Below are 18,606 nucleotides of genomic sequence, written 5' to 3' on the forward strand. Positions count from 1 at the left end.
TGGAGGCTTTTCTGCATAGTCAGAGGGACTGAAACATTTTATAAAAGTCTTTGATCAGTTTATCCCACCATATGGAAAGACCTGAAGGCCACAGAAACCGTTCCCCAGCACCACATCAGTCTAAAGTCGGTACATAGGGTTAGATTGATCGGTGTTACATATATATATCATTATTTGCTTAAAAAAAGTTTCAGATGCACATTGTATATGTTCTATCTGGTTTTTGGACAGTCAGTTTGTGTAAGGATTTCAGTCAGTGGTTTAGCGTACATTGCCATGATATGGGATCATTGTGTGCTGTCTTCCGTGAAGCACAAGGCTACGTTCACACAACATAGACGCACAAAAAAAAAAAATACTCACCTTGCTCCTGATGCTGAAGGACCTGCCTATGGACCTGCTCTCCCAGCTGGGAGCACATGGTGACATCATCACACTTTGAGCGCATCAAGAAGGAATGACAGCCTTTGCGCATGCAAGTGGATGAGGTGAATAATTTATTCAGATTTCTTTTTTTTTTTTAACCCCTAAACGGCCATTTTCCACTAGTGTTCCCATTTTTAACTGGCATTAGACGGGTGCACTTCTATCTAATGTCTAAAAAGGGTCCCATTTATTTCAATTGGGTCCGTCTGGCTGTAAAAAATTACCAAAAATGGGATATTCAATTTTTTGACCACCACTATTCACTGGTCGTTAAAAAAATGGCCATGTGAATAGCCCCATTGACTTCAGTTTTTTCTAAAAATGGCCATGTGACGCCCGTTTTTCACTGTGACCTAAGATTGCAGGCAAACTTACTGCATTATACATATATATATATATGTCACGGTAGGGAACTTTGAAGCCCTGAACTACACCCGCCCCACTGTTCTTACCTACTTGCATGATCCATTAACAGCCTGCAACTGGATGGCAGTCCCTACTTGACTAAGTGCAGGGAGAAAACCAAGGACAGAAAGACGCAAGTAAAAATACACCAAAAACAATGAACAAAACCATAACAAACAGAACGGGTCAAAACCAGGAGAGACAATCACAGCCAAAAGCAGAACACAAGAATAAGACTCCAGTGAGCTGGGTCAAAACCAAGAAGTCACGTCAGGTTCCAAATCATCAGGCAGAAGCAGAGTCAGAAATCCAAGCAAGAAGTCAGTTATCACTAGAATAAATGTAATCTAAGCCAGAAGACCTTATTCACAGGCTGCTTGTCTAAATGGGCCGCACTAAAGTTACTAGGGATGCCCGAAGTCATATGACGTTATGCCGGACGTGCCATTGTTTTCTCTGATTGACAGGCGCTCCTGCACTCAGAGCCCTTGCGTAGTTACCACAGAGACAGGACACTGATGGTGCTGCCTGCTTGTGTTTGCGACCCCCAGCATCCCGGGTATAACAATATAGTAGGAATTGTTCAGTTTTGGGTGATATTGATTATGCCTGTCATAAGTTGGTGATCAGTGGAAGTTTAGCCACCAGGGATAGATGATCATTACCAAGAACGCCCACATAACATTCCCCATTTCAATAGATTACATAATTCTTATTGATTTCAGAGAATGATAATTGTGCAGATCCACCTCCTCATTGGTAACATGGAAACTCCACATCTTTGTTTTGGAGCTCATTGGGTTACCTGTGGCCGGGCACCCACCAGTGACCGCTTTATGACTTATGGTAGAGCCACACAGAAGTACACGGGCCTACTACATTTGCACAGTGAATCATTTTAACAGTATATGGAAAAAGGTTAATTGTCAGAGGCATACATTGGAACCAAAGACATATGCCACTAAATGCAACCATGTTTGAGAAAAAAAACTATCACCCAACAAATGTGTTAATTTTACTGGATGCCTCCATATACAATAGTATAGTTGTCTACACCACTCTTTACAGCCAAATAAAATAAATAGAGGTATACTGGCTCAATAAAAGCACAAGAGACACTTTTTTGGCTTCTGCGGGGGAATGGGCGCTGTGGTGAAGTGCATGATAAAGGTGTGGTGAGGGTGTGTATCTCACCTGGGTTTTCAGTTTAGCTGGGTGAGATAACTGGAATCCAGAAATGGTACTGCTTCAGCAAGGCATAGCTTGCTGGAGATCATTTTGTTTAAAGTTGTTCTGGGCTGGATTTTATTTGGATTGGTGGGTAGGTTTGGTAGTGGGACCTACCAGTCCACACTCTTCCAGTACAGTTATTCCCTTTAACCTGAGGTGATCGCAGGTGAGGCCAGCTAGGCTGTAATCAATGAGGGATAAACCAATCCTCAGTGTATGAGTCTGGGAGAGGAAGTGACCCTAGAGAGGGGGAAGCCTGTGAGGCTTGGTGTGGTCCCAGCCAGGAGGGCTGGGGGGGGGGGGGGGGGGGCACGGGGCTACGGGGCTGTGTGAAGCCTCAGAAGTCCCATAGCGGTGAATAGAGTGGACACAGCAAAAGAGCAACAAGCTTTCTGTGAACTTAGGGACCTGCACCTGACATGTATGGCATAACCTAGTGATGTGCCATAAATGTTCCAGATGTGACATCCCCTTTATATAATGGACAGATGAAGATGGTTATGTGGCATACCATAGCAGAGCATTTGTATGCTAATTTCCTCACCTAAAACGTGCAATATTTTTATAGAAAAATTCCCTCCATCATGTATGATTCTTGTTTAGTGCTCTTACTATCGTACTGAATGACTCCTTCAAAGCTGGGAGATGATATGGGTAGTTACCAGGCAGGAAATAAATGTGCGTCTGACAGTGCAGCAGAAAGGTGATGGATTATGCAGTGGTGTCTGAGCGCTGAGATGTGAGACCACACACAAACACACACACTCTGAAAGATAACAGAAAAGTGTGCAGTAGGCGAACCGGCTACCGAGCATAGAATGGGTCTGGTTCTTGTTTATCCAAAGAATGAATATTTTACATTATCTGTCATGAACTTGAACAAATGCAGTATACTGGGGGTCATATACTAACATTCTAGGGCAGTTTTTTGGCATAGAAAAGTTGCAGATATAATTGCAAGTGCCGTTTTGCAACAACATTTCTGACTTTTTCTGACACTCTCAAAGCTTTTCTAAAAAGTGGGTAGGAGAAGGCCAACTCAATAGTAATTGTTTTTATAAACTTTCTTTTTTAGTCCCCCTAGGGTGCTCGAACCTTCCTTGTTGCAGTGTATTTTGATTTTACTATTAATTCTGATTTTACTATGGGTAAGTTTAATGTTAATATTCCACTTGGCTCTCTCGCAGTGATAGCGGTGCTGCTCTGATGGTGTCATATACATATTTTTCCAGAAAGGTGAACTCTCCTTTAGCCTTTCAGCCATGTTGATCATGAGTCAGACACTTCCTGCGACTTCCATCAAAGTCTTCTCCGACCTCGCGTTGACATTCACAATCACCTTGGTGCTATACACACAACTTTGCCGGGGAATTCTGAAAAGATCATACATGTCAGCCTCAGGTGGTGCCAGCAGCAGAAGTCTACGGTGTAGGAGGGTCAGACTGTGATCTCATCCAGCCTGACTGTGCGATTGCATTAGGAGAGGATATATTGGGATTTAAAAAACTGTGATCCAGATCAAAGCGTAAGCAGATGCATCCTTACTAGGATTCGTCTAAAAGGCATTAGGGTGACATCCAGAAAATGTGGCACGTCTGCGTATGATACGTCTGTGTCTCCATTCAAGGAGAGGGCATAGTAAAACCTATAGCTGTATTAGTAAGAAGTTATATTTGTATGTTAGAACAAAGGTCACACTGGTCATTATGGCTTTTCTATTGTAATAGAAAGGAATCTGCTGCTGATGGTATGGAAATCTAGTCTTCCTTATCCTTGGGATTTCTACGGTTTCTTTTCAGTAGTATATTAATTTTTTTTTATTTGACTCTGTTGACCCACATCAATTATCTATATCTATCTATCTATCTATCTCATATCTATATCTATCTTCTATCTATCTATCTATCTATCTATCTATCTATCTATCTCATATCTGTCTTTTATCTATCTCATATCTATATCTATCTTCTATCTATCTATCTCATATCTATATCTATCTTCTTTCTATCTCATATCTTTCTTCTATCTATCTTCTATCTATCTCATATCTATATCTATCTTCTATCCAGGGCCGTCTTTACCAAGGGGCAAAAGGGGCAGCTGCCCCGGGCCCAGTTGCTCCTGGGGGGCCCAAGGCAGTTGCCTCATGAGCCCTGCTAGCTACTGCCCCGGGTGTCAAGCTGTCTGTGTACTTTAACGTTGTGATCTAGGACCTTAATGACATCATCACCATATGACCAGTAACCTAGCAATTACTGGTCACATGGCTATGAGGTCATCACAGGTCCTATCAGGAGTGTTGCAGAAGTTAACTGTGGAGCTTTTTTGTGTGAAGATTACATCAGAAAAAGGTGACAGGGGCTGTTATGTTAATATACTGTAAACTACTGTATAGTGGGGTGCTGTATATTGTGTGGGGGCCTGTATACTGTGGGGGGCTGTATATTGTGTGGGACTGTATACTGTGGGGGGCTGTATATTGTGTGGGACTGTATACTGTGGGGCGGGGGGGGGCTGTATACTGTGGGGGGCCTGTATACTGTGGGGGCTGTATACTGTGTGGTGGGCTGTATACTGTGTGGGGGCCTGTCTACTGTGTAGGGGCCTGTATACTATGTGGTGGGCTGTATACTGTGTGGTGGGCTGTATACTGTGTGGGGGCCTGTATACTGTGGGGGGCCTTATACTGTGTGGGGGTCTGTATACTGTGTGGGGGGGGGGGGCTGTATACTGTGGGGGGGGCTGTATACTGTGTGGGGGGGCTGTATACTGTGAGGGGCCTTATACTGTGTGGTGGGCTGCATACTGTGGGGGGGGGCTGTATACTGTGTGGGGGCTGTATACTGTGTGGTGGCCTGTATATTGTGTGGTGGGCTGTATACTGTGTGGTGGCCTGTATATCGTGTGGTGGGCTGTATACTGTGTGGGGGGGGGGCTGTATACTGTGTGGGGGCCTGTATATTGTGTGGGACTGTATACTGTGTGGTGGGCTGTATACTGTGTGGGGATGTATACTGTGGGGGGCCTGTATACTGGGGGGGCTGTATACTGTGTGTGGGGGTCTGTATACTGTGGGGGGGCCTGTATACTGTGGGGGGGGGCCTGTATAGTGTGGGGGGCTGTATATTGTGGGGTGCTATACTGCTGTACTGTATACTGTGGGGGGCCTGTATAGTGTGGGGGGCTGTATATTGTGGAGTGCTATACTGCTGTACTGTATACTGTGGGGGTCTGTATACTGTGGGTGCGGTATAGTGTGGAGTGCTATACTGCTGTACTGTATAGTGTGGGGGGCTGTATCGTGTATAGTTTGGGGTGCTGTATACAGTGAGGTGTTGTATACTGTGAGGTGTTGTGTACTGTGGGGTGCTGTATACTGTGGGCTGCTATACTGCTCTACTATATACTGTGGGGTACTGTATAGTGTGGGGTGCTATACTGCATACTGTGGGATGCTGTATACTATAGGGTGCTATACTGCATACTGTGAGGTGCTGGGGTGCACTGTAACACTAGGGTGAGCCGAGCCCTGGTCTCCTTCCTGCAGAGCGGTGCCCACTTCCAGCCTGAGCCCAGCTGCCCAGAGCACTGATCCTGAGCCGCTGGAGTCTTCAGAACTGGAAGTATTTACAGTCATTCACTGGACTCTACCAGATATGTGGATTTTTTGTGTGTGTGTTGTGGTGGAGGCCGTGATTGCCTGCTAAGGTGTGGGAAGGCGGGATCCAGGGGGCCCAAGTAAATTTTTGCCCAGGGTCCAATCAATATTAAAGACGGCCCTGCTTCTATCTATCTCATATCTATATCTATCTTCTATCTATCTATCTTCTATCTATCTATCTATCTATCTATCTATCACATATCTATATCTATCTTCTATCTATCTATCTTCTATCTATCTATCTATCTATCTCATATCTATATCTATCTTCTATCTATCTCATATCTGTCTTCTATCTATCTCATATCTATATCTATCTTCTATCTATCTATCTCATATCTATATTTATCTTCTATCTATCTATCTATCTATCTCATATCTATATCTATCTTCTATCTATCTATCTATCTATCTATCTATCTATCTATCTCATATCTATATCTATCTTCTTTCTATCTATCTCATATCTATATCTATCTTCTTTCTATCTATCTCATATCTATATCTATCTTCTTTCTATCTATCTCATATCTTTCTTCTATCTATCTCATATCTGTCTTCTATCTATCTCATATCTGTCTTCTATCTATCTATCTCATATCTGTCTTCTACCTATCTCATATCTATCTTCTATCTATCTCATATCTATATCTATCTATCTATCTATCTATCTATCTATCTATCTATCTATCTATCCATCTATCTCATATCTGTCTTCTATCTATTGATCTATCTCATATCTGTCTTCTATCTATCTATCTATCGATCTATCTCATATCTATATCTATTTATCCATCCAATCTTGTATCATTGTATGCCTATACAGTGGCATAAGTGGTAGGGTTCCATGTTGTATACCACGGACGTACTACAAAATGAGATGTGAACAGAGCCTAGCATTTTTACATCCAGATATCATAAGCCTGATAGATCACAGTAAAACTATGATGACAGGTTTACACGGGGAGTATCAGGGACAATATTTAAATATGAAAAATTCAACTTCCATTGGGCAACAATAATATGATTAATGGAAAGTGACGGGCAATGTTCCTCGTTGGTCGCTTAATTCATTCACTTTATTGGACTTCAATAATGTGACTAATGGCAGGTTTACACGGGGTGAAGAGCAGCTGATTATCAGGAAGGAAGAGTTCCCTCCCGACAACTGGCCGCTCGTTCAATAGGGGTGAAGCCCAGTATTTACCTGCAGCGATCTCCTTCACCGGTCGCTAGTGCCATCGCTCACCCTCATACAGCTGCACTGTTTCTGGGCAGCAGATCTCTGTTTAGGCCACACAATCTGCTGCCCAGAAATGTACACATGAAAGTTTCACCTGATGAATGCGCGTGATCGGCTGCACCTTTAGACAGGCAGATTGTCAGGACCGAGCGTTCGCAGGAATGTTCCTCCCTTTAATCTGCCCGAATATTGGGCCGTGTAAACCCGCCATAATAGTTTTATACTGATCAGTCATGTAGAAATGTTAGGTTCTGTTCACATCTCATTTACGTCGGTGCTATATATCTGGGACATTACCCCTCCAGGTAACCCTACGACAATGGCATCCTTGTTTCCCTCTGCGTAGATAAGCACAGTAGTCTGAGTGGTTTAGCGTATGCCAGAACATCCACCCTATATTATTCTCCTATATATAGGCTATGAAATTAGTAGGGTATCCAGGAGGCTCCAGTAATCTTCTCTGTTATGCCACCGGCACAGGAATCTGTAATCATCATCTCTAATGCCAACAGGAGCCTGTGCCCACCCCTGTGGAGAGCAGAGAGGCTGGAGGTTGTAATCACATCATACAGGAGGGTGGGACACATATTCATCTATTCATGACCCCCAGGGTGGTGAATTTGACATCTTTATTCAATGTATAACCCTTTCATGGAAAATTTGGTTTTTCAGAGTTTCCCTTTAAGGAATTTGTCCTGGAACAGAGTTAGGCCTCATGCACACGAACGTTGTTTTGGTCCGCATCCGAGCTGCAGTTTTTGCGGCTTGGATGCGGACCCATTCACTTGTGGGACAGCAAAAGATGCGGACAGTTCATGGAGTTGCTCCGTTCCGTGGTCCTCCAAAAAATTATAACCTGTCCTATTCTTGTCAGTTTTGCGGACAAGAATAGGCAGTTTATTAATGGCTGTCCGTGCCGTTTTGCAATTTGCAGACTGCAAAACACACAACGATCGTGTGCATGTAGCCTTAGAAAGAGTATTACATGAATACTGCTCCTGCTGAGTCGGGATCGGTAATCTTCATCATACCCCCTTCTGAATTACATTTCAGAGGACTTGCTCACATAATAGAGGGGACCGGAGTGGAAGCTCCCGAGTCCTTTCAGTGTAATTGAGCAGCAGATTGGGGGAAGACCGATCCAGGCTCGGCAGGAGCAGAACTATCCATGTAGTACTGCTCCAGATAGCACAGACCCATTGTAAGCATAAGGGGTGATCTGAACTTTGAACTGTGACTTGAAGCTTCAGCAGCTTCAAATAAGTAAAAAAAAAAAAAACCTGGTTTATCCAAGGAAAGTTATTTTTAGTGACTTTTAGCCGCTATAGCCGTAATACACTGTGCCAGTTCACAAAAGCAATGTATGGCACAACGCACACTGTGCGGTGAAATATGAGGCAGAAGGGCCTTGAAGCCATAAAGTGCAAGGAAAGTCGTAATATGCCCGTATTTCTGCTTAATTCTTGTAAAATCTAGATTTGGCTAATAAATGCACGCCTATGGTTATGTAGTAAGGGGAGATACGTGGCGATTATGTGAAGCGATATTTGCTCATTTGTAAGTATGTACTGTGTTGCTCAGTATAATGAAGCCAAGAGATGCAGACGTGAAATGGCAATGTAGAGCGTTTTCCCTTAAATGTGCCTTTACCTCCAGTGTCCAGATGGTAATAAGATAACACACTTTCCACCTCCCCCGACTGCATCCTTTCTTTCTGTTTTATGGCCTTCCCATAAGATAAAGGCATTGTTCTCACCTCTCTGCAGATGAAGGAGATTTAAGAATCTTTATCCACTTTGATGCTAGCAAGAAACTTCAGAGCCAAAAGCGCTTCAGCTCAGGCCGTGGCTGAGGTTTTTGATTCTCTGATCCCTTTGGTCTGTGGGAATTCAGGATTTTCTTTCAATAAAACCCTGACTGTGAAGGATTTTCTTATTAAAAGCAGTGTCTGATGTATTTTTCCCCTCTGCTTGTCTGTTCTCTTTTGTTACACATCCTTTGAAAGGCTTCACAGTGACTTGACTTTTCCAAAAAGCTTTCACTCTGCCACTCCAATATAGTTTTGGAAAGTGAGAAGCCGCCAAGTGTAATGACTTGGCATGCAGCGCTATTGCTTACAGTGGGATACTGTGCTTGTGAGCTGTTGGTATAACACCTTGTATATACGCAGACACCAATGCAGGAGATGACATTGTCTACCTTCATTCTTTCTAATTGAGAGTGGTGGCACTGCCAGTAAGCTGGCCACACACACTGCAGTCTAACGCTCTACAACAGCAGGAGGGGGTAGTCAAATTAGACAAGATATGGCACCAGATGCCAACCAGGCATCACATGCTGTAGCCTAATTCCACTCATAATCTGGAATTAGGCTACTTTTACACCGAAACTCCTGCAGACGAGCGGAGGATCGGCCAGACACAAACCGCAGCATGGCCAGTTCTCCGCTTGTCTGCTGGAAGGTGTACAGGTCTCCCCCAGACCCCTTTATACTTAATGGGGCCGGCAAATATTTCATCCACATTCAGTAGAACTGGATCTGGAGAATTCTGTCAGGCTGTTCTCTGCCGGAATTCATACTGGAGATGTGAAAGTAGCCTTAGGCTTATCATTGACGTCCAGGAACCTGAGGAATTCCATGGAGTTCTTTCATTGTAGAACTGTCTAGGGCAGTGTTCTCAAGTGCAATAGCTATTTTCTGTCAGGTTTGCTTGCTTTTTGACTTCTAGAATAGCATAACATGGGAAACCTGATGGATCAACTGGCAAATAAAGTGGATTACAACTGATAATGGATATACGACTGATTACAGAGAAAAACGTAATTACACGCTGATTCCAAATAGGAACTCGGAATTTGCCTGACACGTCTAGATTTTAAGTTATACATGCAAAGCCTATTCAGTTATAATATTAATGAATTATATTGGAGATATTCCAATGGACATGTCCAGACCTGTCCGGGCGCACTCAGGCTGATGTCAGCAGTAAGTATATAAGGCAAGCTGGACAGATTTTGATAAAGTGATCTGTTATAGTGCTATCAGTTTTGAAACTTAAGATGGAGAAATGCAAATGTGTTAACGATCCAGACAATTTCTGCTACATATGTGGCAAATACTTATGATCAGTGCAAGAATCTGACAAAGCGAATGCGTCTTGCAGCTTGGGATGCATTTGTGCTAGTAGTGCAGAACTTCCTTGGGAACAGACGAGCTGCAAACTATGCTGAATTAGTAGACAACATGCTTACCGCATATGACCAACTTGGCTGCAGGATGTCATTGAAAGACAATTTCTTACATTCCCATCTTGACTTTTTCCCACCCAATTTGGGACACGTAAATGACAAACATGGAGAGTGGTTCCATAAAGATATTTCTACAATGGAGAACAGGTATCAAGGCCGCTGGAATCCCAACATGATGGGGGACTACTGCTGGTTTTTGCAATGGGGAAATATGACCGTTCACAAACGCAAAAGCAGATGCCTGAAGCACTTTTAACAGTACTGGGCCTTGCTCAAGTAAGACTTTTAAACTGAAAAATGAGACTTTTTGAAATTTTGTTATTCCATTACATTTTCATACTGTTTACTACACAAACTTTGATGTAGATCAGATAATTGTTGGAGTAAAACTTGTTCTGTTCAAAATTATTCAATGCTTTCCAAGCGCTTAATTCATTTAGGCATACTTATGCATAGCAAAGTTTTGTGATGTGTTACAACAATTCTGACTTCGGATTTGTAATCCGCACACTCGATTTAGTATAGGACAAATGTTTTCTTTCCCAGTAGCAGACGAAAAGTTTTTTTGTTGCGTGGTGTTATGGATATAGGGCGCCATAATGCCAATCGTATCTGTGCCTGCAAGGTGGGTTTCAAAGGGCTTCTGTGAGCATCTGTGTTGGTCCAATGTTCATTTGTGCCTGTATTTCAATTTTAAAATATGCAAATGAGCCTCTAGGAGCAATGGGGGCATTGCCATTCCATGGCGAGCTAAGCCTATTGCTCTTAGAGGCTCATTTGCATACTTTATAACTTCATTTTTCTCAGTAGTGCCAACACAGATACCTTCAGCTGCCAAGTGCACATGTAATAGGTCAGCTAGTCTTTTAGGTACAAATCTGACAGATGCCCTTTAAGCAATTATAACTAATTTAGGTGATTAGAAATACTATTATTACTCTACGTTTTCATTTTCAGGTTCTACGATCATTTATTGTATGGGGTGGCCGCTTAGCCTACATATCTGTGGAGTTCCTGTGAAACTCTTGGCAATGCAGAGATTAGATAGAACCATTCACTTAGGCTACTTTCACACTAGCGTTCGATCGGATCTGTTCTGAACAGATCCGATCATATTAATGCAGACGGAGGCTCCGTTCAGAACGGATCCGTCTGCATTAAAATGGCAAAAAAAAGCTAAGTGTGAAAATAGCCTCGGACGGATCCATCCAGACTTTCAATGTAAAGTCAATGGGGGACGGATCCGCTTGAAGATTGAGCCATATGGTGTCATCTTCAAACGGATCCGTCCCCATTGACTTACATTGTAAGTCTGGACGGATCCGCACGCCTCCGCACGGCCAGGCGGACACCCGAACGCTGCAAGCAGCGTTCAGCTGTCCGCCTGTCCGTGCGGAGGCGAGCGGAGCGGAGGCTGAACGCCGCCAGACTGATGCAGTCTGAGCGGATCCGCTCCATTCAGACTGCTTCAGGGCTGGACGGAGGCGTTCGGGTCCGCTCGTGAGCCCCTTCAAACGGAGCTCACGAGCGGACAGCCGAACGCTAGTGTGAAAGCAGCCTTACTTGAAAATAAAAACACTTGCCTAATGGACCAGATATTTAAAGGGTCCCTGTTGATAGTGGAATGGAATAATTTTAATTCTTGGTCAGTTCTTGTTATTAGCTGGTTATCTTCCATATCGGGTGCAGTATCATCAGGTCAACTTCAGTTCCTGCGCGTCTAACATGGAAGCCTCATGCACACGACTGTGATCGGTCCGGGAAACCTGGTCTGTGAGTCTGCCGGATCTCCCATGTGTCTGCCAGATCTCCTACAGTGACCTGTGAGTTTAGTAGAAGAGATGCACAATAAGATATGAACAGACTGTATCATAAAACACTACACAGTTCAGGGGAGCTGAGGTCGGCAAGGGAAATCCAGCAGACACACAGACCATGTTTCTGGGCCGATTACGGTTTTGTGCATGAGCCCTAAGGGGGTCATTTACAAAGACCAGCGTTTTACACTGGTGTTTGATTTATCCTTTACGGCCAAAGAATGTGCCTAATTTATTACATTGTATGCGCCTTGTCATAAATTAGGCGCACATTCGACAGTCCATGCGGCTGATGTAAAAACTACTCCAGTAGTTTTTCATCAAAATATAGGACATTCATTTAAAATTTTGCCGTTGGACAGATTTTCTCTAAAATGGGCCCTCTACGCAGTTGTGGCATAATTTGGCATCTATAAACTGGATTTCAATATACACAATTGATCAGTGGCATAAAGGACTCATCAGATGCTCAGTATAGAACATGATGGCTCCATGGACGGCACTACTGTTAGCATAGCACTAACAGTAGATTCTCTGTGCCCCCTTTAAGGCTTAGCATGTGAAGACAGATTCCTTTAATAAGGTTGCTGTCATCACTGGAAACCAGGAGAGATGAATAACCAGCACAGACAATGTTCAAAACAAGGCTGGAAGCAGGTGCCAAAGTACTTTGCATGCAATTTCGTTTCCTCGCATGGGAAGGGAAATTGTAATGTTGGAAACCACGCCGTAAAGCAAAAAAAAAAACACAAAGTTAAGGTTTGCTGATCATAAGGGACCAAGACTTGGCTCCAACGCAATAATCTGTTGTTTAAACATCAGCACATGCCTGTAATGTCAGTGATCCCGTAATGGGCCACATCTTCGTAAAAGGTGATGAGTACAAAGGTGCTGCTCTCTTACTGATCCCTGCAAATGTTATTTAATGACATTGTAGTCTATCTTTACAGCGCTGTTGTGGGTCACTGGACTGCTGTAACATTGTATTCCTGTGTAATGCATCCATGAAGGACATACAAGAGGACCTCTTCCTGTCTTTACATGGCCAGTTGGCTAAACTCGCACAGACAGAACATTCAGGCTTAGAATGTTTTGTCCTCGAGGTGAACATTAAAGAAAACTGCTATAAAACTCTAAACTGTCTAAAAGGCCAACCGGGGACACCAGCCATTCCTGCAAGCAGATTGATTCTTAGCTTATTAAGAGGTTATCTCATCACAGTAAGTGGACGTCACTAGGTTGAGACATCACCTACTGATTGGCGGGGCTCAGCTCACTGACCCTTGGAACGAACGAGCAGGTCTATTAGTCAAGCCCAAATAAGTGCTGTGCAAATACCTGCAAACCAGCCTCAGTCAGTGTAGTCAGAGCCTATGGCAGTGATGGCTAACCTTCGGCACTCCAGCTGTGGTGAAACTACGACTCCCAGCATGGTCTATTCATCTCTATGTGCATCTTGGGAGTTGTAGTTTTACCACAGCTGGTGCCATCACAGGCCTATGGGATCTGCATGCTTACTTCTCATGTTTAGTGGTTCCAACAGTCAGAGCCTAAGGACCACTGGAAAAACCTTGTTCACACGTGACAAAAACTCTAAGGCCACATTCACATCTCCAATGAACGTTTTCAACAAACTGTTCTGGCAGAGAATATCCTGCCAAAGTTCACAAGATCTGGCATTGCCGGATTCAGCAGATCACCACCAGATCCCTTTCCGGCATAAATGGCAGGTTTAGGCTGGACAAAAGGACGTTGCATGCAGAAGTTTTTTGCTCTGGCGGACAGCCACCATTTGTGCTGAATCCTCGGCCTAAATTTGCTTCTGTGAATTTGCAGATCTGCAGGATTGTACAGTTCAAAATGGATGAGATTTGAAGAAGTCTCATCCAAGCTGTGAAAAACCATCCACACTGTAAATTGACCCATGGTATAGATTTGATGTGCAGCACGTCAAGTTGTATGGTGTGGATGAAATCCCCTGCAAATCCCTAATTACATCTGTGGCAAAATCTGAATATAATTCATGAGGATTATGCTGCGGGTCCATGGTAAAATCGGTAGGGGATCCCATGTGGACCTACTTTAGGGTTGCCTATGACAGCAAATTTTGGAATGATGGTCACCTTTAATAATTAACTTTTAATAATATTTATATTAAAATAGTTGCCCTAAAATAAGGTGCAGAGAAATAGAAGAGCGGGGTAGAAATCCACCCTACTCGTGGTGAATATACAGTATCTCTAGGAAGGGGGGGAGGGGGATGCTGGGTCTCAGCCCCTATTATTACCCTAATGAAAAGGGCCCTATTCCCACACTCCGCAGCCTCCTAAAAAAAAACCTCAATTGTCCCTAAGCAGTGCTCTGACTGCCCAGCTTCGTCCTGACAAGGGGCAAGTGAGGGGGGAGGAATTCCCTAGAGGCAATTGAAGTACACCACCTACAGGTACGCTACCAGGTCCCTGGAAGCGACTGCAATTGGTACACTAGACCTGTAGAGATCAGTGTCCTGAGAGAATAGTATGTGTGGGTGTCACAGGTTGATCACCCCACACATATACAATATTGTGCTGAGATGCTCAGTATCCATGAAATGGCCCGACGCGTTTCTCTGTTATGTTACAGTTCGTCAGGGGCCCAAAGGAATGGATGTCAGCAGCAGTAGCGGCGGCCTGTCCCCTGGTTGGGACAGTTCACCAGATTACAACTAAACTGTACACAGCAATGGTTATTAACAGCTGATATGTATCATGTCTCCTTCATACAACTCCCATAGTGTGGCAGTATAACATAAGCCGCAATCATGTGGCTTATGTTAAACTGCCACACTATGGGAGTTGCCACACGAACTGTAACATAACAGAGAAACGCGTCGGGCCATTTCATGGATACTGAGCATCTCAGCACAATATTGTATATGTGTGGGGTGATCAACCTGTGACACCCACACATACTATTCTCTCAGGACACTGATCTCTACAGGTCTAGTGTACCAATTGCAGTCGCTTCCAGGGACCTGGTAGCGTACCTGTAGGTGGTGTACTTCAATTGCCTCTAGGGAATTCCTCCCCCCTCACTTGCCCCTTGTCAGGACGAAGCTGGGCAGTCAGAGCACTGCTTAGGGACAATTGAGTTTTTTTTTTAGGAGGCTGCGGAGTGTGGGAATAGGGCCCTTTTCATTAGGGTAATAATAGGGGCTGAGACCCAGCATCCCCCTCCCCCCCTTCCTAGAGATACTGTATATTCACCACGAGTAGGGTGGATTTCTACCCCGCTCTTCTATTTCTATGCACCTTATTTTAGGGCAACTATTTTAATATAAATATTATTAAAAGTTAATTATTAAAGGTGACCATCATTCCAAAATTTGCTTTACATAATCACTAGGTACCTATACCCCAACGGCTCATTTATTTGTTTAGTCTAGTCCGTTGCCTATGACAGCTATTCATTTTAGCAGATCTATGGTTTGTGTTTTAAGTTCGCTAAACACATTTTATAAGCATCAGCGAACAGCCAGCATTAACCATTTCTGCAGATTTTCTGGCATTAAGGCTGGGTTTCCACATTCAGGGATTTTGCCAGGAGTGGGTTCAAAGAGAGGAGAACACTCAGTCTCTTTTATACGTGTCTTCTCTTCAGGACATGTTCCTGGTTTTGGCTCCAAAAACTGCATCTCGAAACCTGAGCGTAGAAACCCAGCTTAATTGGTTTGCAGAAATGGCCAATTAACAACAGATGATCTGGCCACCAATCAGACACTGGCTGTTCATTTGGTATACGAGTAGTCTTTTTCTTAAAATAAAATAAAAATCTACCAATATTTGCCTGTAAGGTTGGTGTTCAAAATAAATCTGCAATACAAGTAGACATTTGTCATCTGTCTGATTTTCATGTTTGTTAGGCCTCATGCACACGACCGTTGTTTCGGTCCGCATCTGGGCCGCAGTTTTTGCGGCTTTGCATGCGGACCCATTCACTTCAATGGGGGCTGCAAAAGATGCGGACAGCACACGCTGCTCCGTTCCGTGGTCCGTCCAAAAAATAACCTGTCCTATTCTTGTCCGTTTTGAGAACAAGAATAGGCAGTTATATCAATGGCTGATTTTCTGAATGATACTTACAAAATGATGATCGGTTCTGCTGACCAGATAAAAAAAAAAATTGCGAAAAAATTAAAAGCGCACACAAGGCAAAACTGTACTGATTGTGAATGCATATGGGTCATGGTTAAAGGGATTCTCCAGCAGAATCATTGTAGTGAAACAGGCCGACCTGTGACATGTTCGCAGGTCAGCAGAAGCTAGCAGTCTTGGTCCTGTCCCCATCTGGTAGCCTCTCGGAGTCATTTACCACCTGGCACAGGCACTGTACAGGAGAGAACTGCCGTCAAGCCTCTCTTCTGTACTGCGCAAGACTAAGAGAAGTCAGGGCCAGGTGTGATGCCATTTATACTGCCTGGCCCTGTCATTCAAGGTGCAGGGAGAACGGAGCCTGTAGGAGTAACGGCAACACCCCTGTTACTCCTAGAGGCTCATTTGCACATATTAAAGTTTGGTTTTCTCGGCAATAAAGCCATAGATGGGGATGGGACCAAGACTTCTAGCACATGGTGCAGGTCAACCAGTTTCACTACAATGATAGAAGCCCTTTAAAAAATGTTGGTTGCCTCAGTGGGTCACCTGCCACTCGGGGGACACATCATTGCTGCAGACATTGCTCGATGTTTACAAGCGGGGATTGGCGTGCAGTGGGCTGAAGTGAGGACCAGGTAAGTATGTTTCCCTCCACAGGTCCGGCAGGGTGGGTGGGACAGCTGTTTCAGCAAAATGTACTTTTAAATATATACTGCAATACCTTTTCAACTAAAAAAAAAAGGCACAATTTGCATGGACGTGGAGAGGTTCTTTCACCTCTAGTAACTACTTGAATTCCCCATGAAATAATTCTGAGGCATCTGTTCTTAAGGTCCAGCAGGGTGTTACCAGTTGGGAGTGTGTCCCTGCACAGTCTGACACTATCCAATCAGTGCTTCTAACAGGAATAGAGGAATTCTACAATAAACAGTTTTATGAGAAGATGCTCCAGAATCATCATTTCATGGGCAATGCAAGTAGTTGGCATGTCAGGAGAGGTGACAAGTCCTCCTTAACCAACGACATGGGATTTTTTTTATTTTTTTATTTTTTTTATTTGGTTTCATTTCATAAAGTACTCCAAAACCTGAAGACGTTTCACAGTTTTATGTAAAGGAATGGGGTTGTCCGGTTTTCTGATCTTGATCAATATCAGATCAGCGTTTGCGTCCAAGTCCTGGCACCCCTGCAGCTTTCAGTTGCGTTTTCATTCCTTATCATTACTGATACTTGTCTGCGTTGTATTGAATTGAACCATCACTAATACTGGTGTGTATATTTTTTTTAGCGAGAGAAAAAATATTTCTTAAAAATAAAATTTGTTCCATGAGAATTCTGTGGAACAGTTATTTTTTTCCTGTAGGACACCAGTAAAAACATGGAAAAAGGAAAAAAAAAAAAAAGTCAATTGGTATACATTATGGAGAAGGTGAAGTATTAAAGGGTTAATGTTTCCCATGACAGATTCCTGTGTAGAAGAATTTCCTTTGCATTCCCTTTAGAAGAGAAATGACAGATCTGTCTGTGAAGCAGGAATTAGATAACACCCGACTCCAATTTGCCGCATGTGTTGAATGTAGAGGGAATAGCCCTGCTGGCTATCTCCACGTCTCCGTCTGCAGGCTGGAATGAAGCCGGCTCTGCTGCGGTGTTGGAACAGACACTGTACTCATATTCTCTTTTATTCTTTCAGTTTTTCGTGACACTGCTCACACCCTTCACTTTTATGCTGGAAAAGATTGAGAACATCATGCCATCCAGTCTTTGGCACCAGCTGACCCGCATGTAAGCATATCTCGAAAGAACAGAAGACCACAACGTACATTTGGGACCTTACCGTCAGAATGTATTTCAGCCATGTCCGGCGGCCCTCTCTTCCAGACTCCAGGATTTGACATCTGCTGACTGGTCCCTTTAGGCTGGGGCCATATCTTGACTTTTTGTAGCACTTTTAATTGATCTTATTGTATATCATCCTATGTACTGCAGTTGTCACTCAAAGGCATCCAATAGAGCCAGAATGATTGGCAAATATCAATTTATATACGAAAAGCTGATAATAAAAAAGTGAAGCCGTCATGCCTTGGTAATGAGTTATTTCTCACTTTGTGTTGGTTGTTTGAAGTGTCCTCCAACTCATCACTGATCGCTTCAGTCAGAGTGATCAAGGTTCTCCTGCTAATTTCATCATCTAAAATGTGTAGAATAAAATGGATGTCCAGCAGGAATATTTCAACGGTAGAAATCCATAGGTTTTTGTGTATGAAAGTGTCCGTCACCATCATGTTCCATGGCTCGAAGTTGCTGTATAGGCACAATAATGGTACTGTTTGGGTGAGCAAAGCACAGAAACCAGAGGTGGACTGGGAACTTAAAGTGGCCCTCGAAAAAAATATTAAAAGTTGGCCCCCATGTTGTAGGCGAGTCCAAATTGACAGAAGG

At 43.5% G+C, this 18,606-nt stretch overlaps 1 protein-coding gene across 1 annotated transcript in view; it reads left to right on the forward strand.

Annotated features, from left to right (window-relative positions):
* The window catches only part of ST7L (suppression of tumorigenicity 7 like), a 121,702-nt gene extending 103,461 nt beyond the window's left edge, over positions 1 to 18,241 (forward strand). Inside the window, exon 15 of the mRNA XM_044283499.1 lies at positions 17,858 to 18,241. Within this exon, the coding sequence (XP_044139434.1) occupies positions 17,858 to 17,953 (96 nt within the window). The 3' untranslated portion in view covers positions 17,954 to 18,241. The remainder of the gene's footprint in view (positions 1 to 17,857) is intronic.
* Positions 18,242 to 18,606: the final 365 nt, after the last annotated feature.

The sequence above is a fragment of the Bufo gargarizans genome, chromosome 3, assembly GCF_014858855.1.
Source record: "Bufo gargarizans isolate SCDJY-AF-19 chromosome 3, ASM1485885v1, whole genome shotgun sequence".
Taxonomy (NCBI): domain Eukaryota; kingdom Metazoa; phylum Chordata; class Amphibia; order Anura; family Bufonidae; genus Bufo; species Bufo gargarizans.